General features: G+C 44.7%; 8 protein-coding genes across 8 annotated transcripts; 6 read left to right on the top strand and 2 right to left on the bottom strand.

The window, feature by feature from the left end:
• Window positions 1-24: 24 nt before the first annotated feature.
• On the top strand, window positions 25-6179 carry zgc:163040 (uncharacterized protein LOC100038789 homolog). The gene is given in 3 exon segments (XM_057034667.1): window positions 25-381; window positions 1446-1783; window positions 4306-6179. Coding segments are annotated over 3 exon segments (1017 nt in total). The 5' UTR covers window positions 25-72; the 3' UTR covers window positions 4676-6179.
• LOC130527948 (histone H2B 1/2-like) lies at window positions 1372-2257 on the top strand. Its single transcript, XM_057036797.1, has one exon. The coding sequence runs from the start codon at window positions 1410-1412 to the stop codon at window positions 1785-1787; it is 378 nt and encodes a 125-aa protein (XP_056892777.1). The 5' UTR covers window positions 1372-1409; the 3' UTR covers window positions 1788-2257.
• Window positions 6180-6459: 280 nt separating the features above from the next.
• Window positions 6460-9236, bottom strand: LOC130526762 (uncharacterized). Its single transcript, XM_057034666.1, has 3 exons — window positions 8786-9236; window positions 7923-8091; window positions 6460-7579 (listed from the first exon to the last, which is right to left on the bottom strand). The coding sequence occupies exons 1-3, from the start codon at window positions 9188-9190 to the stop codon at window positions 6966-6968; spliced, it is 1188 nt and encodes a 395-aa protein (XP_056890646.1). The 5' UTR covers window positions 9191-9236; the 3' UTR covers window positions 6460-6965.
• Window positions 7579-8147, top strand: LOC130527951 (histone H2A-like). Its single transcript, XM_057036800.1, has one exon. The coding sequence runs from the start codon at window positions 7744-7746 to the stop codon at window positions 8119-8121; it is 378 nt and encodes a 125-aa protein (XP_056892780.1). The 5' UTR covers window positions 7579-7743; the 3' UTR covers window positions 8122-8147.
• Window positions 9188-10012, top strand: LOC130527950 (histone H2A-like). Its single transcript, XM_057036799.1, has one exon. It carries the CDS (start codon window positions 9559-9561, stop codon window positions 9934-9936), a length of 378 nt encoding a protein of 125 aa, XP_056892779.1. The 5' UTR covers window positions 9188-9558; the 3' UTR covers window positions 9937-10012.
• A 430-nt stretch (window positions 10013-10442) lies between these two features.
• LOC130527940 (histone H1-like) lies at window positions 10443-11644 on the bottom strand. The gene has a single exon (XM_057036789.1). It carries the CDS (start codon window positions 11275-11277, stop codon window positions 10654-10656), a length of 624 nt encoding a protein of 207 aa, XP_056892769.1. The 5' UTR covers window positions 11278-11644; the 3' UTR covers window positions 10443-10653.
• A 1418-nt stretch (window positions 11645-13062) lies between these two features.
• On the top strand, window positions 13063-13445 carry LOC130527953 (histone H4). Its single transcript, XM_057036802.1, has one exon. The coding sequence runs from the start codon at window positions 13085-13087 to the stop codon at window positions 13394-13396; it is 312 nt and encodes a 103-aa protein (XP_056892782.1). The 5' UTR covers window positions 13063-13084; the 3' UTR covers window positions 13397-13445.
• A 587-nt stretch (window positions 13446-14032) lies between these two features.
• LOC130527947 (histone H2B 1/2-like) lies at window positions 14033-14473 on the top strand. The gene has a single exon (XM_057036795.1). It carries the CDS (start codon window positions 14051-14053, stop codon window positions 14426-14428), a length of 378 nt encoding a protein of 125 aa, XP_056892775.1. The 5' UTR covers window positions 14033-14050; the 3' UTR covers window positions 14429-14473.
• Window positions 14474-15164: the final 691 nt, after the last annotated feature.

The raw sequence follows: 15164 nt of genomic DNA, 5'->3' as shown, positions 1-15164 counted from the left end.
AAAGGCCCTATAAATACTTGATGAGCGGCGGGAAAAGCCCATTTTGCGTCTGTACGAGGAACCTGAATAACAATGAGTGGAAGAGGCAAAGGAGGCAAAGGCCTGGGGAAAGGAGGCGCCAAGCGGCACCGTAAGGTTCTCCGTGATAACATCCAGGGAATCACCAAGCCCGCTATCCGCCGTCTGGCTCGCCGCGGTGGTGTGAAGCGTATCTCGGGTCTGATCTACGAGGAGACCCGCGGAGTCCTCAAGGTGTTCCTGGAGAACGTGATCCGTGATGCCGTCACCTACACCGAGCACGCCAAGAGGAAGACTGTGACCGCCATGGATGTGGTGTACGCCCTGAAGAGACAGGGACGCACTCTCTACGGCTTCGGAGGATAAACGCCATTTGTTCTGACTCAACCCAAAGGTCCTTTTAAGGGCCACCCACATATCCCAAAGAGCTACATCCGTGTCTGTTTGAAACGCATGAATAAAGGTTTTAACAGTAAAATATCGTACCGACATGATTTTTATTTTTCAAGAATTTATGGCGCGCAAGTGACGCCTCATGACGCACTGGGACTTTCCGAGCAACCGTCGAAAAAGATTCAACGCTTCGGGACTTCAATGACGGCATCTGGTGGACAACGGAAGCCATAGCAACCTCTGAAGCGCTGTTTCTATCCCATGACACCAATAAAAGTTCATTGCGCTCATCCAGGTGTTTTGTTCATTCATACCAAATGATTATATTGTCATTACAATAAAATATGCAGATATTATCCTCCTTACTCTAATACACATTCAAGACTTCAAAGAAGCGCGAAGCGAAACAGGTCACGTGACACTGGCGTTTCAAATCACCCCGCTTCAGGAAGAGCGACACAAGCTCCGAACCCTCGGTATCATTTGCCCATCACTATCAGGAATATGAATAGATTTGCTTTCAAATATTAAACTAAAGCGCTTCAGCAGGTAAAACTGTTAGCTCGATATCGAATTGTTCCACTCGTGAGTGTTTCTAACGGCCACTAACAAACCCGTTTTCTGCTTGTACTTGTCTCAACGACCCAAGGCTATGATGAGCAGTTACAATTGACTTTTTTTCTTTTGTTCCCCCACTCCTCAGGTCTCACTCTGCCTGCTATCAGGCTCCTGTTATTATAACAATGCACTTTCTTGGCAATTTTCGCCTATTTTTAAATAAAAATTGTAGGTGATAATGTTGGTGCCGGACCGGCAATGCACGGCAACGTAAACTGCGATTGCGCCAATTGACCACTTCACGCATTCCTATTGTGCGGGGAGTGAGCTGCCGACCAATCAGAAGAGCGAGATCACACAGTCCTATTTCCATGAAGCCTGTATAAAAGGAGACCACCTCTGGCAGTGCTACTACAGAGCTCTAGAGCAACGGGAGGAAAATGCCTGAACAAACGAAAGCGTCCGCGCCCAAGAAGGGCTCCAAGAAAGCCGTGACCAAGACGGCCGCTAAGGGAGGAAAGAAGAAGAGGAAGACCAGGAAGGAGAGCTACGCCATCTACGTGTACAAGGTGCTGAAGCAGGTGCACCCCGACACCGGCATCTCGTCCAAGGCCATGAGCATCATGAACTCGTTCGTCAACGACATCTTCGAGCGCATCGCTTCCGAGGCCTCTCGTCTGGCTCATTACAACAAGAGGTCCACCATCACGTCCAGGGAGATCCAGACCGCCGTGAGGCTGCTGCTGCCCGGGGAGCTGGCCAAGCACGCCGTGTCTGAGGGCACCAAGGCCGTGACCAAGTACACCAGCTCCAAGTAGACGTCTTGTCAAAAGTCCCAAACCAACGGCTCTTCTAAGAGCCACCACATCCTCTTCAGAGCTCGTATTCACTGAAATCTAAATATAATTTGGTTTATACTCTCAGGAATGGGTTGTTTCAGTAAAGTCCTGTTTTGTGCATTTTTCCATCCTAAAGAAATCCATGTCATGAATGGGTCTGTTTTAACCTGACAAGTACCTGACTTTCAATTTCACTTTCAGGGAACTGGAACCACTGCAGTTGTTGCAATGACTGTATGTATCATTGGAAACGCGTGTGTGACGCAAATGACTTCAGCTAGTGAAATAAAGCAGACTGATTGCTTAAACTGGTTGTCATGCCAAATGTTGTGTAATCCACGCATGCTGTTAAGTTTGATACTGGCAGGAAAGGAAGTGCTCTTAAATCCTTTTTTATACCTGTCTCTGGCCTGACACTGTCTGAAATCCATTAAAACTCTTGGAACCAGTCCCAGTTGGTTGGGTGTCATCCAAGTTTAAAATGGTAGGTAGGTGACTTTGTCGGCCTGACAAGAACCATCTTGAATAATTTTAAGGTGGGAGACGCGCAGTGATGAATGGCAACTGTCATTGTCACTCAAACACTTCATAATTGGAATCGGTGTGACAGGCTTGTAGTCACTGTGGGCGCTTCTTCAGAACTGGTGTAGTAAATAACTTGTAGGAAGTTATGCTCCAAAGGTCATGAGGTCAGGTAGAGGGCCTTGACAGAGATTGGAGAGCTCACTCAAGGTTGGTCACAAATTCTATTTGATAATCTTTTAATAGTGACGGAAATTCGAGCATCTACAGGAAGTGAGACACAAACTTTTGCAGCTGCATCTAGTTTATTGGGCATAGGGCAATTCAACCCCAATGCACTTGAGTAACCAAGGTCCACAGGCTAGGAACCATACTGAGACACAGGACACAAATTCAGTCAGAAAATTAACTGAAAGAATCCACAAAATGTGTTCGTCTGAAATCAAGCATATCATCAGACATAGGAAAAGGTCAAATTTAGCTGTTAAAGTACACTGAGTAAACAGTCTGAAGCTTTGACAAGAATGGTAGGGTAGTTCTAGACAAGAGCACAATAATTGCAAAATAAATGCAGCACAATTTTTTTATTATGACTTGAAGGTCAAAGTGTTAAAAAACTGTTAAACATCTCTAAGGTTTGTCTGGAACAGATGAAATAGTTGAGAAATGGCGTGAGCATCATCAATAAATGTTAAACTGTTTTAAGAGTGAAGCACTTGTGCTAAAAAACATTGTACCAAATTAGAATATTGTAATTAGACCTAATACATTTAAATGCAATCTCAATGAAAGATAATAACAAGGCTTATATTTATGCAGAATATCTGGAGTATGGTAGCCAGAAAGTCTGCAATTTGATCCTTGACACATTTCTACTTAAACAGGACAATCAGTTTGGCTTTAAAAGGAAAGATGGCACCAATATATGTATATTTATTCTCCAGGAAATGGTTGCAAAATAGGTGAGTAAGAATTTGACTGCATTTCTGTTTTTTCTAGATGCCTCTAATGCTTTTGTAACGCTGGCTTAAATATATAATATATATAGCAAATATGGTTTTGAATATGACTTAAAATGTATTGCAAAAAAGAGTCATGTCTTGGAAGAAGGGGCAGGACAAAATGACTTTCCCTGTATCGCATCTGAGTAAAAGTATATGTAAAGCAGTAAAGTATATTGGTCAGAGATGACCTAAGTGATTATTAACGGTCAACACAGCAAACTATATGCCCTGGCTAGCATGTTACATTGCAAGTTCAGTATGTTCTTTTTTGAATGCTCGTTTAAAGCCTTTTGTTCACCTAAGTGTACTGCTTATTCATGGTAAAGGTAACTTACAGACACTTTCAGTTATCCTGAATGATTCTATGAAGTAGTTAATGCTAATACCTAGGTGGTTTAGTGCCAGTTACTTTTTAAAGGCACTCCTGAGAAATTCAATGTACAAATGTATTTGTCGCATTGACAGTTTAAGTAATTGTAGCATAGAAGCTCTTGTTAGTCCAACTAGCAGCTCATTGAGAAAAACATTGAAGGGAATGCCTATATGCCCGAGTGTTTTTGTGTTTTTCTGCTTTGTGTAATATTTCTATATTGTGATTTTAAAATGAGCATAAAAGACTTATTCGGTCTTAACATTTTTCTATGGACCCTTCAACAAAATGTGACAAATTAAATCGAATAAAATCGAATAAATGAAATCAATATGTTTGGAGAACTATTTTAATACCCAGTACTTAAACTTGTGATTATCTCGTTATTCAGGCACATTCTAATCATCACTACGCAGATGTGTACAAAGATCGATTCAAATGCTGAGCTTCAGCAGACATCTTGTGTTGCCACGTGTAACACATTTCTTAGGTCTAAACGGTAGAAGGCGCAAACGAGCCATACAAACGAAGCGTGAAGAGAATCGAAGAAGCAGGAGGAACAGACTGAGGTGCTCTCCAATACGTCCTCAGACACTCTTTAAATGTGTGAAGTCCTTGACACGGTTCGTAGTTGTACTCAATTCAGCTGAACAGTAAACATGAGCGGAAGAGGCAAAGGAGGCAAAGGACTGGGGAAAGGAGGCGCCAAGCGGCACCGTAAGGTTCTCCGTGATAACATCCAGGGAATCACCAAGCCCGCTATCCGCCGTCTGGCTCGCCGCGGTGGTGTGAAGCGTATCTCGGGTCTGATCTACGAGGAGACCCGCGGAGTCCTCAAGGTGTTCCTGGAGAACGTGATCCGTGATGCCGTCACCTACACCGAGCACGCCAAGAGGAAGACTGTGACCGCCATGGATGTGGTGTACGCCCTGAAGAGACAGGGACGCACTCTCTACGGCTTCGGCGGTTAAACTGGATCTGTTCTGATCAATCCCAAAGGTCCTTTTAAGGGCCACCCAAACGATTTATGGAGCAAAATCCGAATAACTGGACAAAGTATGTTGAATGAATGAAAAGGCTAATACGCGTCAAGCCACCCAACAATACGGCAGAAGCTGTAAAGCCGGCAGACGCTCAAATTCCTTCTGCTCTCCACACAAGGCATTACGGTAAATGCTTTGTTAAACAGCATAGAGTGAAGCTGTTCTTTTAAATCTCTTCCGTTCAGTAAATCTGAAACAATTGTTGGAATTACAATAGGAGCGGGCGGGGGGGTAAAAGACTTTTGTCACAGTTGGTAAAATCAAATGTCTTCAACTCAAGACCTTGCTGTCCTTTAATAGAGCATTTGCAGGCTTTTTTTTTAATGAAATGTTTACATTGACTGTTAAAATGAGAATAATCTGCCATGCTAAACTTGACTGGGTAAATTTAAAAAATGGGAGTTCCTGACTCACCCAATGCAGCAACATGGCTTTAGCTGCATAGTCATGGTCACAATGGTAGGCTGAGTGACTGTAAAACCAAATAATAGAACGCAAAGAGGTGGATGGTAGATCAGGCAGGACAGCATGGACTGACTTTTTTTTTTACTATAGTTACATGATAATACACTTTCAGTTACAACATTCTTTCTTTTTACATACAGAAATAAATTGAGTAGACAAGTGGCAGTGATACCAGGTCACCTAGAAAAATAATTCCATAAAGTAAGCAATAGGAAACAAAGTATTATAATTGTTCGGAGCTATCTTTATTTCAGTAAACCAGTTGTGCTTTCATAAATACAGAATTCAATATTTGATTTTAAAAATGCACATGCAGAACAGTTCTAAAGGCAGACAAGGTATTTCAGGATACAAAAGTAATTGTGTAAGGCACACATGCAGTCTGACATAACTATATTTTTGTTAGATAAAAGAAAATTGAGATTCTGATATACGTTAACAAAGTAACCCTCCTTGTATTCACTGTCAAGTCCTCTGTTAATTGTGTTTTTTATCTGTTACAAACTGGGCAACATTTGTTGTGGGAGCACATTGACTCCTACTGTATGATCTATTTCCATAGAGCCAATGTGACTCATGTGAAAGGAGTGAGGAGTGTTTGGGAATGGATGAGAAATCACTACAACAGGTCAGGGCAAGTAACTGGAAATGTGCCCTGTGTATGTAAGCTCTTTCTGTTTGATATAAAGGAGTATTTATGCCTTCAATTACTTTAATGTTTCATTTAAATCACTTTCTGTCCATGTTAAAAGTTTGTTAAATATGTTTTTGTTGTGTATTAAAGTTTACATTTTGCAATTTTAGTGTTTTCTTTACAAGGTCACACAAGTTTCTGGTAATTTATTTTTTAAATATTGCTCCTTTTACCTGCATGCCATTGCTTTTAATAAAGTGTTTTTCAAACTACATACCCTGATAACTACAATTGTCATTAAAATCTATGACATTAAATATTAATCTGAAATCCGGTACACTGTAATGCATAATCTCTGATTTATTTTGAAATGGAACATCAGAATTTAATGAAATTTGGTAGAGTGTCATGGGGTTGAGTACTAAACTATAAAAAACTATATTTACAAATTCAGTTAACCTCCTAATGTGTACATATCATTTATGTAAACTAAATCCACTGATTAATTCTAGACTTATTTTCTGAGCCGTGCAGTGCAACAACAGTCTTGGGGCTGTGACAACAGAAAATACAATGAAAGCCTTGCATTCTGTAAAAATCAATTTACAAGTAAGACAATTGGAAAGCTTTATTAGTCAAGATTATGCATTTGACATTTACCTGGTAACTACTCTTACAAATTTTGCTCCACTGAGGAACGAAAATAATTGAATCTCGGTGCAGCATGTTTAAATAACTGTCAGAGTTTAATGTGGTTAATAAGATATGTAATTATGCAATTCTAAAGTGGTTTAGTGGTGAATGAGTCTAGTGACTCAGGCATGTTGAAGATTCGCAGTCAATACTGCAAGATTTCATGTATAATACGAAAAACATTTAATTCCTTTGTCCAACAGTTGAGCTGCAATACCAACCTTGTCCATACTTCAGGACATTTTAGAAACCTCTAAAAACATTTTATACCCTAATATCGAAAACGATGAATTACGTATACTACTTTTTGAATCCAAAAAGCAGATTTAAGTCTTTTGTTCCCTAATGAGAATCAAGCCCCTTTTTAAATAATTTATATGGCTCTTAAAAGAGCCTTTGTTGTTTTTTGGTGTGCGAGCAGACAGTTTAAGCTCTCTCTCCACGGATACGCCGGGCCAGCTGGATGTCTTTAGGCATGATGGTCACCCTCTTGGCGTGGATGGCGCACAGGTTGGTGTCTTCGAACAGACCCACCAGATAAGCCTCGCTGGCTTCCTGCAGAGCCATGACGGCCGAGCTCTGGAAGCGCAGGTCGGTCTTGAAGTCCTGGGCGATCTCTCTCACCAGGCGCTGGAAGGGCAGCTTGCGGATCAGCAGCTCGGTGGATTTCTGGTAACGACGGATCTCTCTCAGAGCGACGGTGCCGGGCCTGTAACGGTGAGGCTTCTTCACTCCGCCGGTGGCCGGGGCGCTTTTACGCGCGGCCTTGGTGGCCAGCTGCTTTCTGGGAGCTTTACCTCCGGTGGATTTACGGGCGGTCTGCTTAGTTCTTGCCATTGCTCTGTACTGCTGAGACGCGGACACGAGGAAATTGCAACTTTGGTCGCCGACGCTCTTCTTAAAGCGGTACAGCGGCTGGAAGAGCGATGACGCCGCTTCAGACTGGGACTCGCGATTGGTTAGATGAGCCTCTGCAGCTCCAGCACCGCCCGGGGGGAGCGACCACCACCCGGGTGTCGGCTGCTTATTGGAGGCTACTGCTGTTCAAAAAGTCCGCCAAATTACGGACCCACCGGCTTTGCGGGGGACTCTTTCCTGGTTGGTGGAACTACACTCGTCGGACACGCTCGTAGACATATAAGTCGGGTGTGTGGCGACACAAGTCTCATTCTAGATTGTGAAGTCTTTTGAATACGCATTGAAGATGAGTGGACGTGGCAAAACCGGCGGCAAAGCCAGAGCAAAGGCGAAGACTCGCTCCTCTCGGGCTGGACTGCAGTTCCCAGTGGGCCGTGTGCACAGGCTGCTCCGCAAAGGCAACTATGGCGAGCGCGTCGGTGCTGGTGCTCCCGTCTATTTGGCCGCAGTGCTGGAGTATCTGACCGCTGAGATCCTGGAGTTGGCTGGCAACGCTGCCCGCGACAACAAGAAGACTCGTATCATCCCTCGCCACCTGCAGCTGGCTGTGCGTAACGACGAGGAGCTGAACAAGTTGCTGGGAGGAGTGACCATTGCTCAGGGTGGCGTGTTGCCCAACATCCAGGCTGTTCTTCTGCCCAAGAAGACTGAGAAAGCCAAGTAAATGCGTTCTCAAACCACCCAAAACGGCTCTTTTAAGAGCCACTCACTATTTTCAAGAGTAACATCACTGAAAATGTATTGTAAGCTTCTGGGGAAAGTAACTTTTTGGATTTTTTTTCCTGGTATCACAAATGTCAAAGGGGAAAAAAACTTCAATCTGGCCCCATAACGGCTTTCTAAAGCAAGTAAACATGGCTAAGCTCAAGATTACTGTAAAAATCTCATGCTCCTCCACTTGTAGCCTATTAAGTGTAAGAAGTCAACATGTACAGTAATGTGCAAACCTGCACTCCAGTTGAGGCACTAATTGATATTAATAGTAATTCATACTATCAAGTCACTTTTAAATGAGGAAATTCACTTTCATAAACCTGTGGAAGTAGCTCATTGAAAGCAATGCAGTATTACATGAGCTCTGAGGAGACTGAATGCTCACTTATACGAGAATACTGGCTTGGATCATGGTTTTCTGCATGTTGTTTTTTTTTAAAATCATTTTATACCCTAATATCGAAAACGATGAATTACGTATACTACTTTTTGAATCCAAAAAGCAGATTTAAGTCTTTTGTTCCCTAATGAGAATCAAGCCCCTTTTTAAATAATTTATATGGCTCTTAAAAGAGCCTTTGTTGTTTTTTGGTGTGCGAGCAGACAGTTTAGGCTCTCTCTCCACGGATACGCCGGGCCAGCTGGATGTCTTTAGGCATGATGGTCACCCTCTTGGCGTGGATGGCGCACAGGTTGGTGTCTTCGAACAGACCCACCAGATAAGCCTCGCTGGCCTCCTGCAGAGCCATGACGGCCGAGCTCTGGAAGCGCAGGTCGGTCTTGAAGTCCTGGGCGATCTCTCTCACCAGGCGCTGGAAGGGCAGCTTGCGGATCAGCAGCTCGGTGGATTTCTGGTAACGACGGATCTCTCTCAGAGCGACGGTGCCGGGCCTGTAACGGTGAGGCTTCTTCACTCCGCCGGTGGCCGGGGCGCTTTTACGCGCGGCCTTGGTGGCCAGCTGCTTTCTGGGAGCTTTACCTCCGGTGGACTTACGGGCGGTCTGCTTAGTTCTTGCCATTGCTCTGTACTGCTGAGACGCGGGACACGAGGAAATTGCAACTTTGGCCGCCGACGCTCTTCTTAAAGCGCTACAGCGGCTGGAGGAACGATGACGCTGCTTCAGACTGGGACTCGCGATTGGTTAGATGAGCCTCTGCAGCTCCAGCACCACCCGGGGGGAGCGACCACTACCCGGGTGTCGGCTGCTTATTGGAGGCTACTGCTGTTCAAAAAGTCCGCCAAATTACGGACCCACCGGCTTTGCGGGGGACTCTTTCCTGGTTGGTGGAACTACACTCGTCGGACACGCTCGTAGACATATAAGTCGGGTGTGTGGCGGCACAAGCCTCATTCTAGATTGTGAAGTCTTTTGAATACGCATTGAAGATGAGTGGACGTGGCAAAACCGGCGGCAAAGCCAGAGCAAAGGCGAAGACTCGCTCCTCTCGGGCTGGACTGCAGTTCCCAGTGGGCCGTGTGCACAGGCTGCTCCGCAAAGGCAACTATGGCGAGCGCGTCGGTGCTGGTGCTCCCGTCTATCTGGCCGCAGTGCTGGAGTATCTGACCGCTGAGATCTTGGAGTTGGCTGGCAACGCTGCCCGCGACAACAAGAAGACTCGTATCATCCCTCGCCACCTTCAGCTGGCTGTGCGCAACGACGAGGAGCTGAACAAGTTGCTGGGAGGAGTGACCATTGCTCAGGGTGGCGTGTTGCCCAACATCCAGGCTGTTCTTCTGCCCAAGAAGACTGAGAAAGCCAAGTAAATGCGTTCTCAAACCACCCAAAACGGCTCTTTTAAGAGCCACTCACTATTTTCAAGAGTAACATCACTGAAAATGTATTGTAAGCTTCTGGGGAAAGTAACTTTTTGGAATTTTTTTCCTGGTATCACAAATGTCAAAGGGGAAAACAACTTCAATCTGGCCCCATAACGGCTTTCTAAAGCAAGTAAACATGGCTAATCTCAAGATTAATGTAAAAATCTCATGCTCCTCCACTTGTAGCCTATCAAGTGTAAGAAGTCAACATGTACAGTAATGTGCAAACCTGCACTCCAGTTGAGGCACTAATTGATGATATTAATAGTAATTCATACTAAGTCACTTTTAAATGAGGAAATTCACTTTCATAAACCTGTGGAAGTAGCTCATTGAAAGCAATGCAGTATTACATGAGCTCTGAGGAGACTGAATGCTCACTTATACGAGAATACTGGCTTGGATCATGGTTTTCTGCATGTCTTTTTTTTATTTTTTAAATCATTGTTTCCCCCCCCCCCCCATAGTTGATATTTTAGGTGTGACTGGAAAGTCTCAGACCTTAGCAAGTCCAGCAAAAAGGCCCAGTAAGTCAGTGTCTCCCTTGAAATGGGGACTTCAACATAAATGAATAGAGAAAGATCATGTTAAGTAAAGGGAGTGTTGTTCTCTCAAATGCTGTGGTGGCTCTGAAAAGAGCCTTTGAGGGAGTAGTCGAGATGTTCACTTCTTCTTGGGTGCTGCCTTCTTGGCTTTGGGCTTCACTGGCGTCTTCTTTGCCGGGGCCTTCTTTGTCGCGGGGGTCTTCTTCGCCACTTTTTTCGGGCTCTTCGCGCTCGCCTTCGGGCTTTTGGCCACCTTCTTAGCCGCCGCAGCCTTCTTCGGCGACTTCTTTGGAGCTGCTGCCGCCTTCTTGGCTGCGCTCACCTTGGGCTTCTTGGCAGCAGCAGCTTTAGGTGCGGCTGCCTTCTTCGCTTTAGGAGCCGCTTTCTTGGCTGCGGGCTTCTTGGCTGCGGGCTTCTTCTTGGCGGCCGGCTCCGCTGCCTTCTTGTTCATCTTGAAAGACCCAGACGCTCCGGTGCCCTTGGTCTGCACCAGGGTGCCCTTACTCACCAAACTTCTCACGGCCATCTTCAAGCGAGCCTTGTTCTTGTCCACGTCGTATCCGCCGGCTGCCAGATCCTTCTTCAGTGCCGCCAGAGACACGCCATTGCGCTCCTTGGACGCCGACACGGCTTTGACGATCAGCTCGTTCACGGTCGGGCCCGACCTCTTCACCTTGGAAACCTTCTTCTTTGCGGCTTTCGCCGGAGCGGCGGGCGCTGGGGCTGGTGCTACTTCTGCCATCTTCACTGTGTGTGTGTGTGTGTTTGAGTCAAACGACGAATCCGGCGCGCACAACTGCACTTAAACACACCATGAGAACCGTGAAGACTCAACCAGCTCGCTGCTTCCTCGCAGCCGCCCGAATCTCGTCCAACTTGTGCTTTCTCACCATCCTAAAAAGCTGAACAAATCAACGATAGCGAGCTGCGCAAGCCTTTCTGTGCAAGGAACCCATAGCGAACATTCACTTCTTCACACTCAACTCACACAGCCTTCTAATACTCTCCGTATTTAAGTTATTTCGCCTCCAAAGCTCAAGTATTCCCAGTCTTGACGAGCGACGCTTACTGACTCGTGCCTAGTAATTCGCTCGTAAAATACTAATTAAAGCATGAAATGTAATCCCAAGCGTCATTTCGAGGGCCGCAAATGTTTCTGTGTGTACCTCAAATAAAAATATAGTTATTATGACTTTCGTTTGAAAGAAGCAGATGCTAATCTCGAAGCAGCAAACACATCTGAGGTGGTTGAGGCATGATGGCGGCAGCACTGACGTGAGGGAGTGTTACATTATTTTAAAGCGAAATAAACTGAACATATTTTTGAAACAATTAGATCGTTTGTGTTTTGTATGTATTATACGGTGGATAATCTGTACAAGTAACTAAAATTCAATGCATATATATTCCTCTGTTGCCTGGGAGAGAACACGCTGACTGCCTCCAGGCTTGATAGGGTAATAAAAGTATACGTGGGCATGGGCATGTGAAAAAATATGCCATTCCAAAAAAATTAACAGTGAAGAAGTCTGTTCATCAATATTTTAGCAAATACTTTTCAATTAACATTCATATTGTCTATAATTATCTATGTTTTTTATATATTGTAATTATGCTCTGATGTTAGAGTTGTGGAGTTCTCCCATTTATGATGCCTCCCATTTATGATGCCTCCCATTTATGATGCCTCAGTTATATACTGAAGTCAACATGTCTGTTATTTCTTCTATACATTTTATATAAACTAGCATGGGCAGTTCAGCCCAGGAGCTCGCCTTTATTCATTTCCAATATTGCTTGTTTAAATTTCCCTCCCCCTGATTTAGGTTTACTTCTTGTATGTTACTTTGCTCCAGAATTCCAGCTCGTCCTTAATTAGGTCAAGATATATATTTTTTTCAGACAGCACTTTAACAGTTTTCATTTTTTGTTTTCTTCTTTAATCATCTGACCATTCTCCCTCTGGATGACATCAGTATATTTATTTTTAGGTTTCTTTCTTCTTTTTCTATGCATATTTATCAGTCCTACCATGTTAAACTTTCCATTGCTGTCTTGGACTTTGGATATTGAAAGTTTTATTCTTTCTCTAATGGTCTCCCAAGACTCTGTTAGAAAATGTGAACTTTTTTGTCATTTTAATTTCTTTTTTAAGTTCGATTGCAATCTTGGTATTCTTTAAGCAATCAACATTTAATTTCCAATAACATTTTCTTTCGAGTTGCCAGGTTGCAATAGTGCTTCTACAGTCAGAGGGTGAGAGTTTATTAACAATTTATTTTATATTCTAAAGGGAGAATGTATGACTATGCTAAATTCGCTGAATTCTTGTTTTTTGCGTTGTTATCAAATCTTGTCCTAGCGTAAAACTCTAAGTGTCTTTCATATCGCTTTATTCTAATTTTTAGCCCCCCCACTACCTCTTGTTCGAGCCCTTCCCCCCCAGCGGCCGCCCATATCTGTCTTCTTTTACGTCCTCAGACATGCTTCTAATTTCCCGACAGCGCGAGTTCGCCGTTACTTTGGGTTGACGACATTAACCTTCCAACATGAGTGGCAGAGGCAAAGGAGGCAAAGGCCTGGGGAAAGGAGGCGCCAAGCGGCACCGTAAGGTTCTCCGTGATAACATCCAGGGAATCACCAAGCCCGCTATCCGCCGTCTGGCTCGCCGCGGTGGCGTGAAGCGTATCTCGGGTCTGATCTACGAGGAGACCCGCGGAGTCCTCAAGGTGTTCCTGGAGAACGTGATCCGTGATGCCGTCACCTACACCGAGCACGCCAAGAGGAAGACTGTGACCGCCATGGATGTGGTGTACGCCCTGAAGAGACAGGGACGCACTCTCTACGGCTTCGGAGGATAAACGCCATTTGTTCTGACTCAACAATACCAAGGTCCTTTTAAGGGCCACCCACATATCCCAAGGAGTTACATCCATGTCCTTGAAATACAATAATAAGGTTTCTACAATTTTAAAATCTCCCTGAGTTGTGTAACATGATTTTACTCCAGAAATATGACTTGCTTTCCAACATTATAAACCCGAGGGGCTATAACGGGTAAAACCATTAAAGCTATATAGAATTGTTTCACTTGTGACTGTTTATAACGGCCAACACACCCGTTCTCTGCTTGTACTTGTCTCAACGACCCAAGGGTATGATGAGCAGTTCGCTTACAATTGACATGTAGCTTGTGCGTCTTATATTTGTTCCTCCACCCCTTAAGCCTCACTCTGCCTCCGAGCGGGCTCCTTCTATAATAAGGCAATTTTCGCCTATTTAAATAAAAATTGTAGGCGATATCTCAAATGTAAACTGGCAACCCGCAATAAAATGATAAGACGCAACTACTGCGGCTGCGCCAATCGACAACTTCACGCATTCCTATTGTGCGGGGAGTGAGCTGCCGACCAATCAGAAGAGCGAGACCACACAGTCCTATTTCCATGAAGCCTGTATAAAAGGAGACCACCTCTGGCAGTGTTGCTACAGAGCTCTAGAGCAACGGGAGGAAAATGCCTGAACAAACGAAAGCGTCCGCGCCCAAGAAGGGCTCCAAGAAAGCCGTGACCAAGACGGCCGCCAAGGGAGGCAAGAAGAAGAGGAAGACCAGGAAGGAGAGCTACGCCATCTACGTGTACAAGGTGCTGAAGCAGGTGCACCCCGACACCGGCATCTCGTCCAAGGCCATGAGCATCATGAACTCGTTCGTCAACGACATCTTCGAGCGCATCGCTTCCGAGGCCTCTCGTCTGGCCCACTACAACAAGAGGTCCACCATCACGTCCAGGGAGATCCAGACCGCCGTGAGGCTGCTGCTGCCCGGGGAGCTGGCCAAGCACGCCGTGTCTGAGGGCACCAAGGCCGTGACCAAGTACACCAGCTCCAAGTAGACATCTTGTCAAAAGTCTCAAACCAACGGCTCTTCTAAGAGCCACCACATCCTCTTCAGAGCATACATTTACACGTAATCTTCAAAACTGAGCTGGGAAACGCACTAAGCTGCTGAATTTACAGTCAACTGCCTCATGTAGTATAAACTACTTTATTTTATTTTTTTTAGCTCTTGTGTTGATACTGCCCCATTGGGACAACAGCCCTCAAAGCTTCTAACTTAAGTATCAGACTTGCTGTGGGTTTTGAATGAAGTTCAACTGCACTGTCTGAGGAAATCAGTCAGTTCACTCAAAGTCAGCCTGGAGGACTGATTCCCAGACTAATCTGCCAGCCCTGCTTCTCTTCTGGCAATGTGAATTGGGTGCATCCTTGCTTTTTGCTGCCTGCCCTCCTTCAACAGAGGGCCCCCACTGCCCTCCCTCCTCATAGGTGCTGTAGAGACTTGAATGTTTTCCACACACTACAAACATTGGTAACGCTCATGTTCACTTTAAATGGAAGGAATGGTTGTGGCTTTGAGATCATATGCTACATATTCTTTGGGGGTAGAAAACCAAAAGGAATCTTCATTAAAATGACTAAAATTTATAAGCTGTCTGCTTAGCACCAGGCTGACAAGGCTCTGCAGGAGGCAGATGAAGCTCCTCTTCAGGAGCCACATAAGTTTCCAAACAATCTTACTCACAATATCACTTTTGATTTAACATATCAAAATAGTTTAGTTGAATGGAT

This window comes from Takifugu flavidus, chromosome 6, assembly GCF_003711565.1.
Source record: "Takifugu flavidus isolate HTHZ2018 chromosome 6, ASM371156v2, whole genome shotgun sequence".
NCBI lineage: Eukaryota > Metazoa > Chordata > Actinopteri > Tetraodontiformes > Tetraodontidae > Takifugu > Takifugu flavidus.
Note: the sequence above shows the minus strand (reverse complement) of the source record. Positions and strands in the feature narration are given on the sequence as shown.

Bases quoted from the DNA above. Each gene is read 5' to 3' on its own strand.
- LOC130527948 (XM_057036797.1), top strand. From the start codon at position 1,410: ATGCCTGAACAAACGAAAGCGTCCGCGCCCAAGAAGGGCTCCAAGAAA.
- LOC130527953 (XM_057036802.1), top strand. From the start codon at position 13,085: ATGAGTGGCAGAGGCAAAGGAGGCAAAGGCCTGGGGAAAGGAGGCGCC.
- LOC130527951 (XM_057036800.1), top strand. From the start codon at position 7,744: ATGAGTGGACGTGGCAAAACCGGCGGCAAAGCCAGAGCAAAGGCGAAG.
- LOC130527947 (XM_057036795.1), top strand. From the start codon at position 14,051: ATGCCTGAACAAACGAAAGCGTCCGCGCCCAAGAAGGGCTCCAAGAAA.
- LOC130527950 (XM_057036799.1), top strand. From the start codon at position 9,559: ATGAGTGGACGTGGCAAAACCGGCGGCAAAGCCAGAGCAAAGGCGAAG.
- LOC130526762 (XM_057034666.1), bottom strand. From the start codon at position 9,190: ATGGCAAGAACTAAGCAGACCGCCCGTAAGTCCACCGGAGGTAAAGCT. The intron at 8,092-8,785 runs GCCTAAACTGTC...CTTCTTGGGCAG, and splicing joins GGCGTATCCGTGGAGAGAGA to AAGAACAGCCTGGATGTTGG. The intron at 7,580-7,922 runs GTCAGATACTCC...CTTTTTGAACAG, and splicing joins CCAACTCCAGGATCTCAGCG to CAGTAGCCTCCAATAAGCAG.
- LOC130527940 (XM_057036789.1), bottom strand. From the start codon at position 11,277: ATGGCAGAAGTAGCACCAGCCCCAGCGCCCGCCGCTCCGGCGAAAGCC.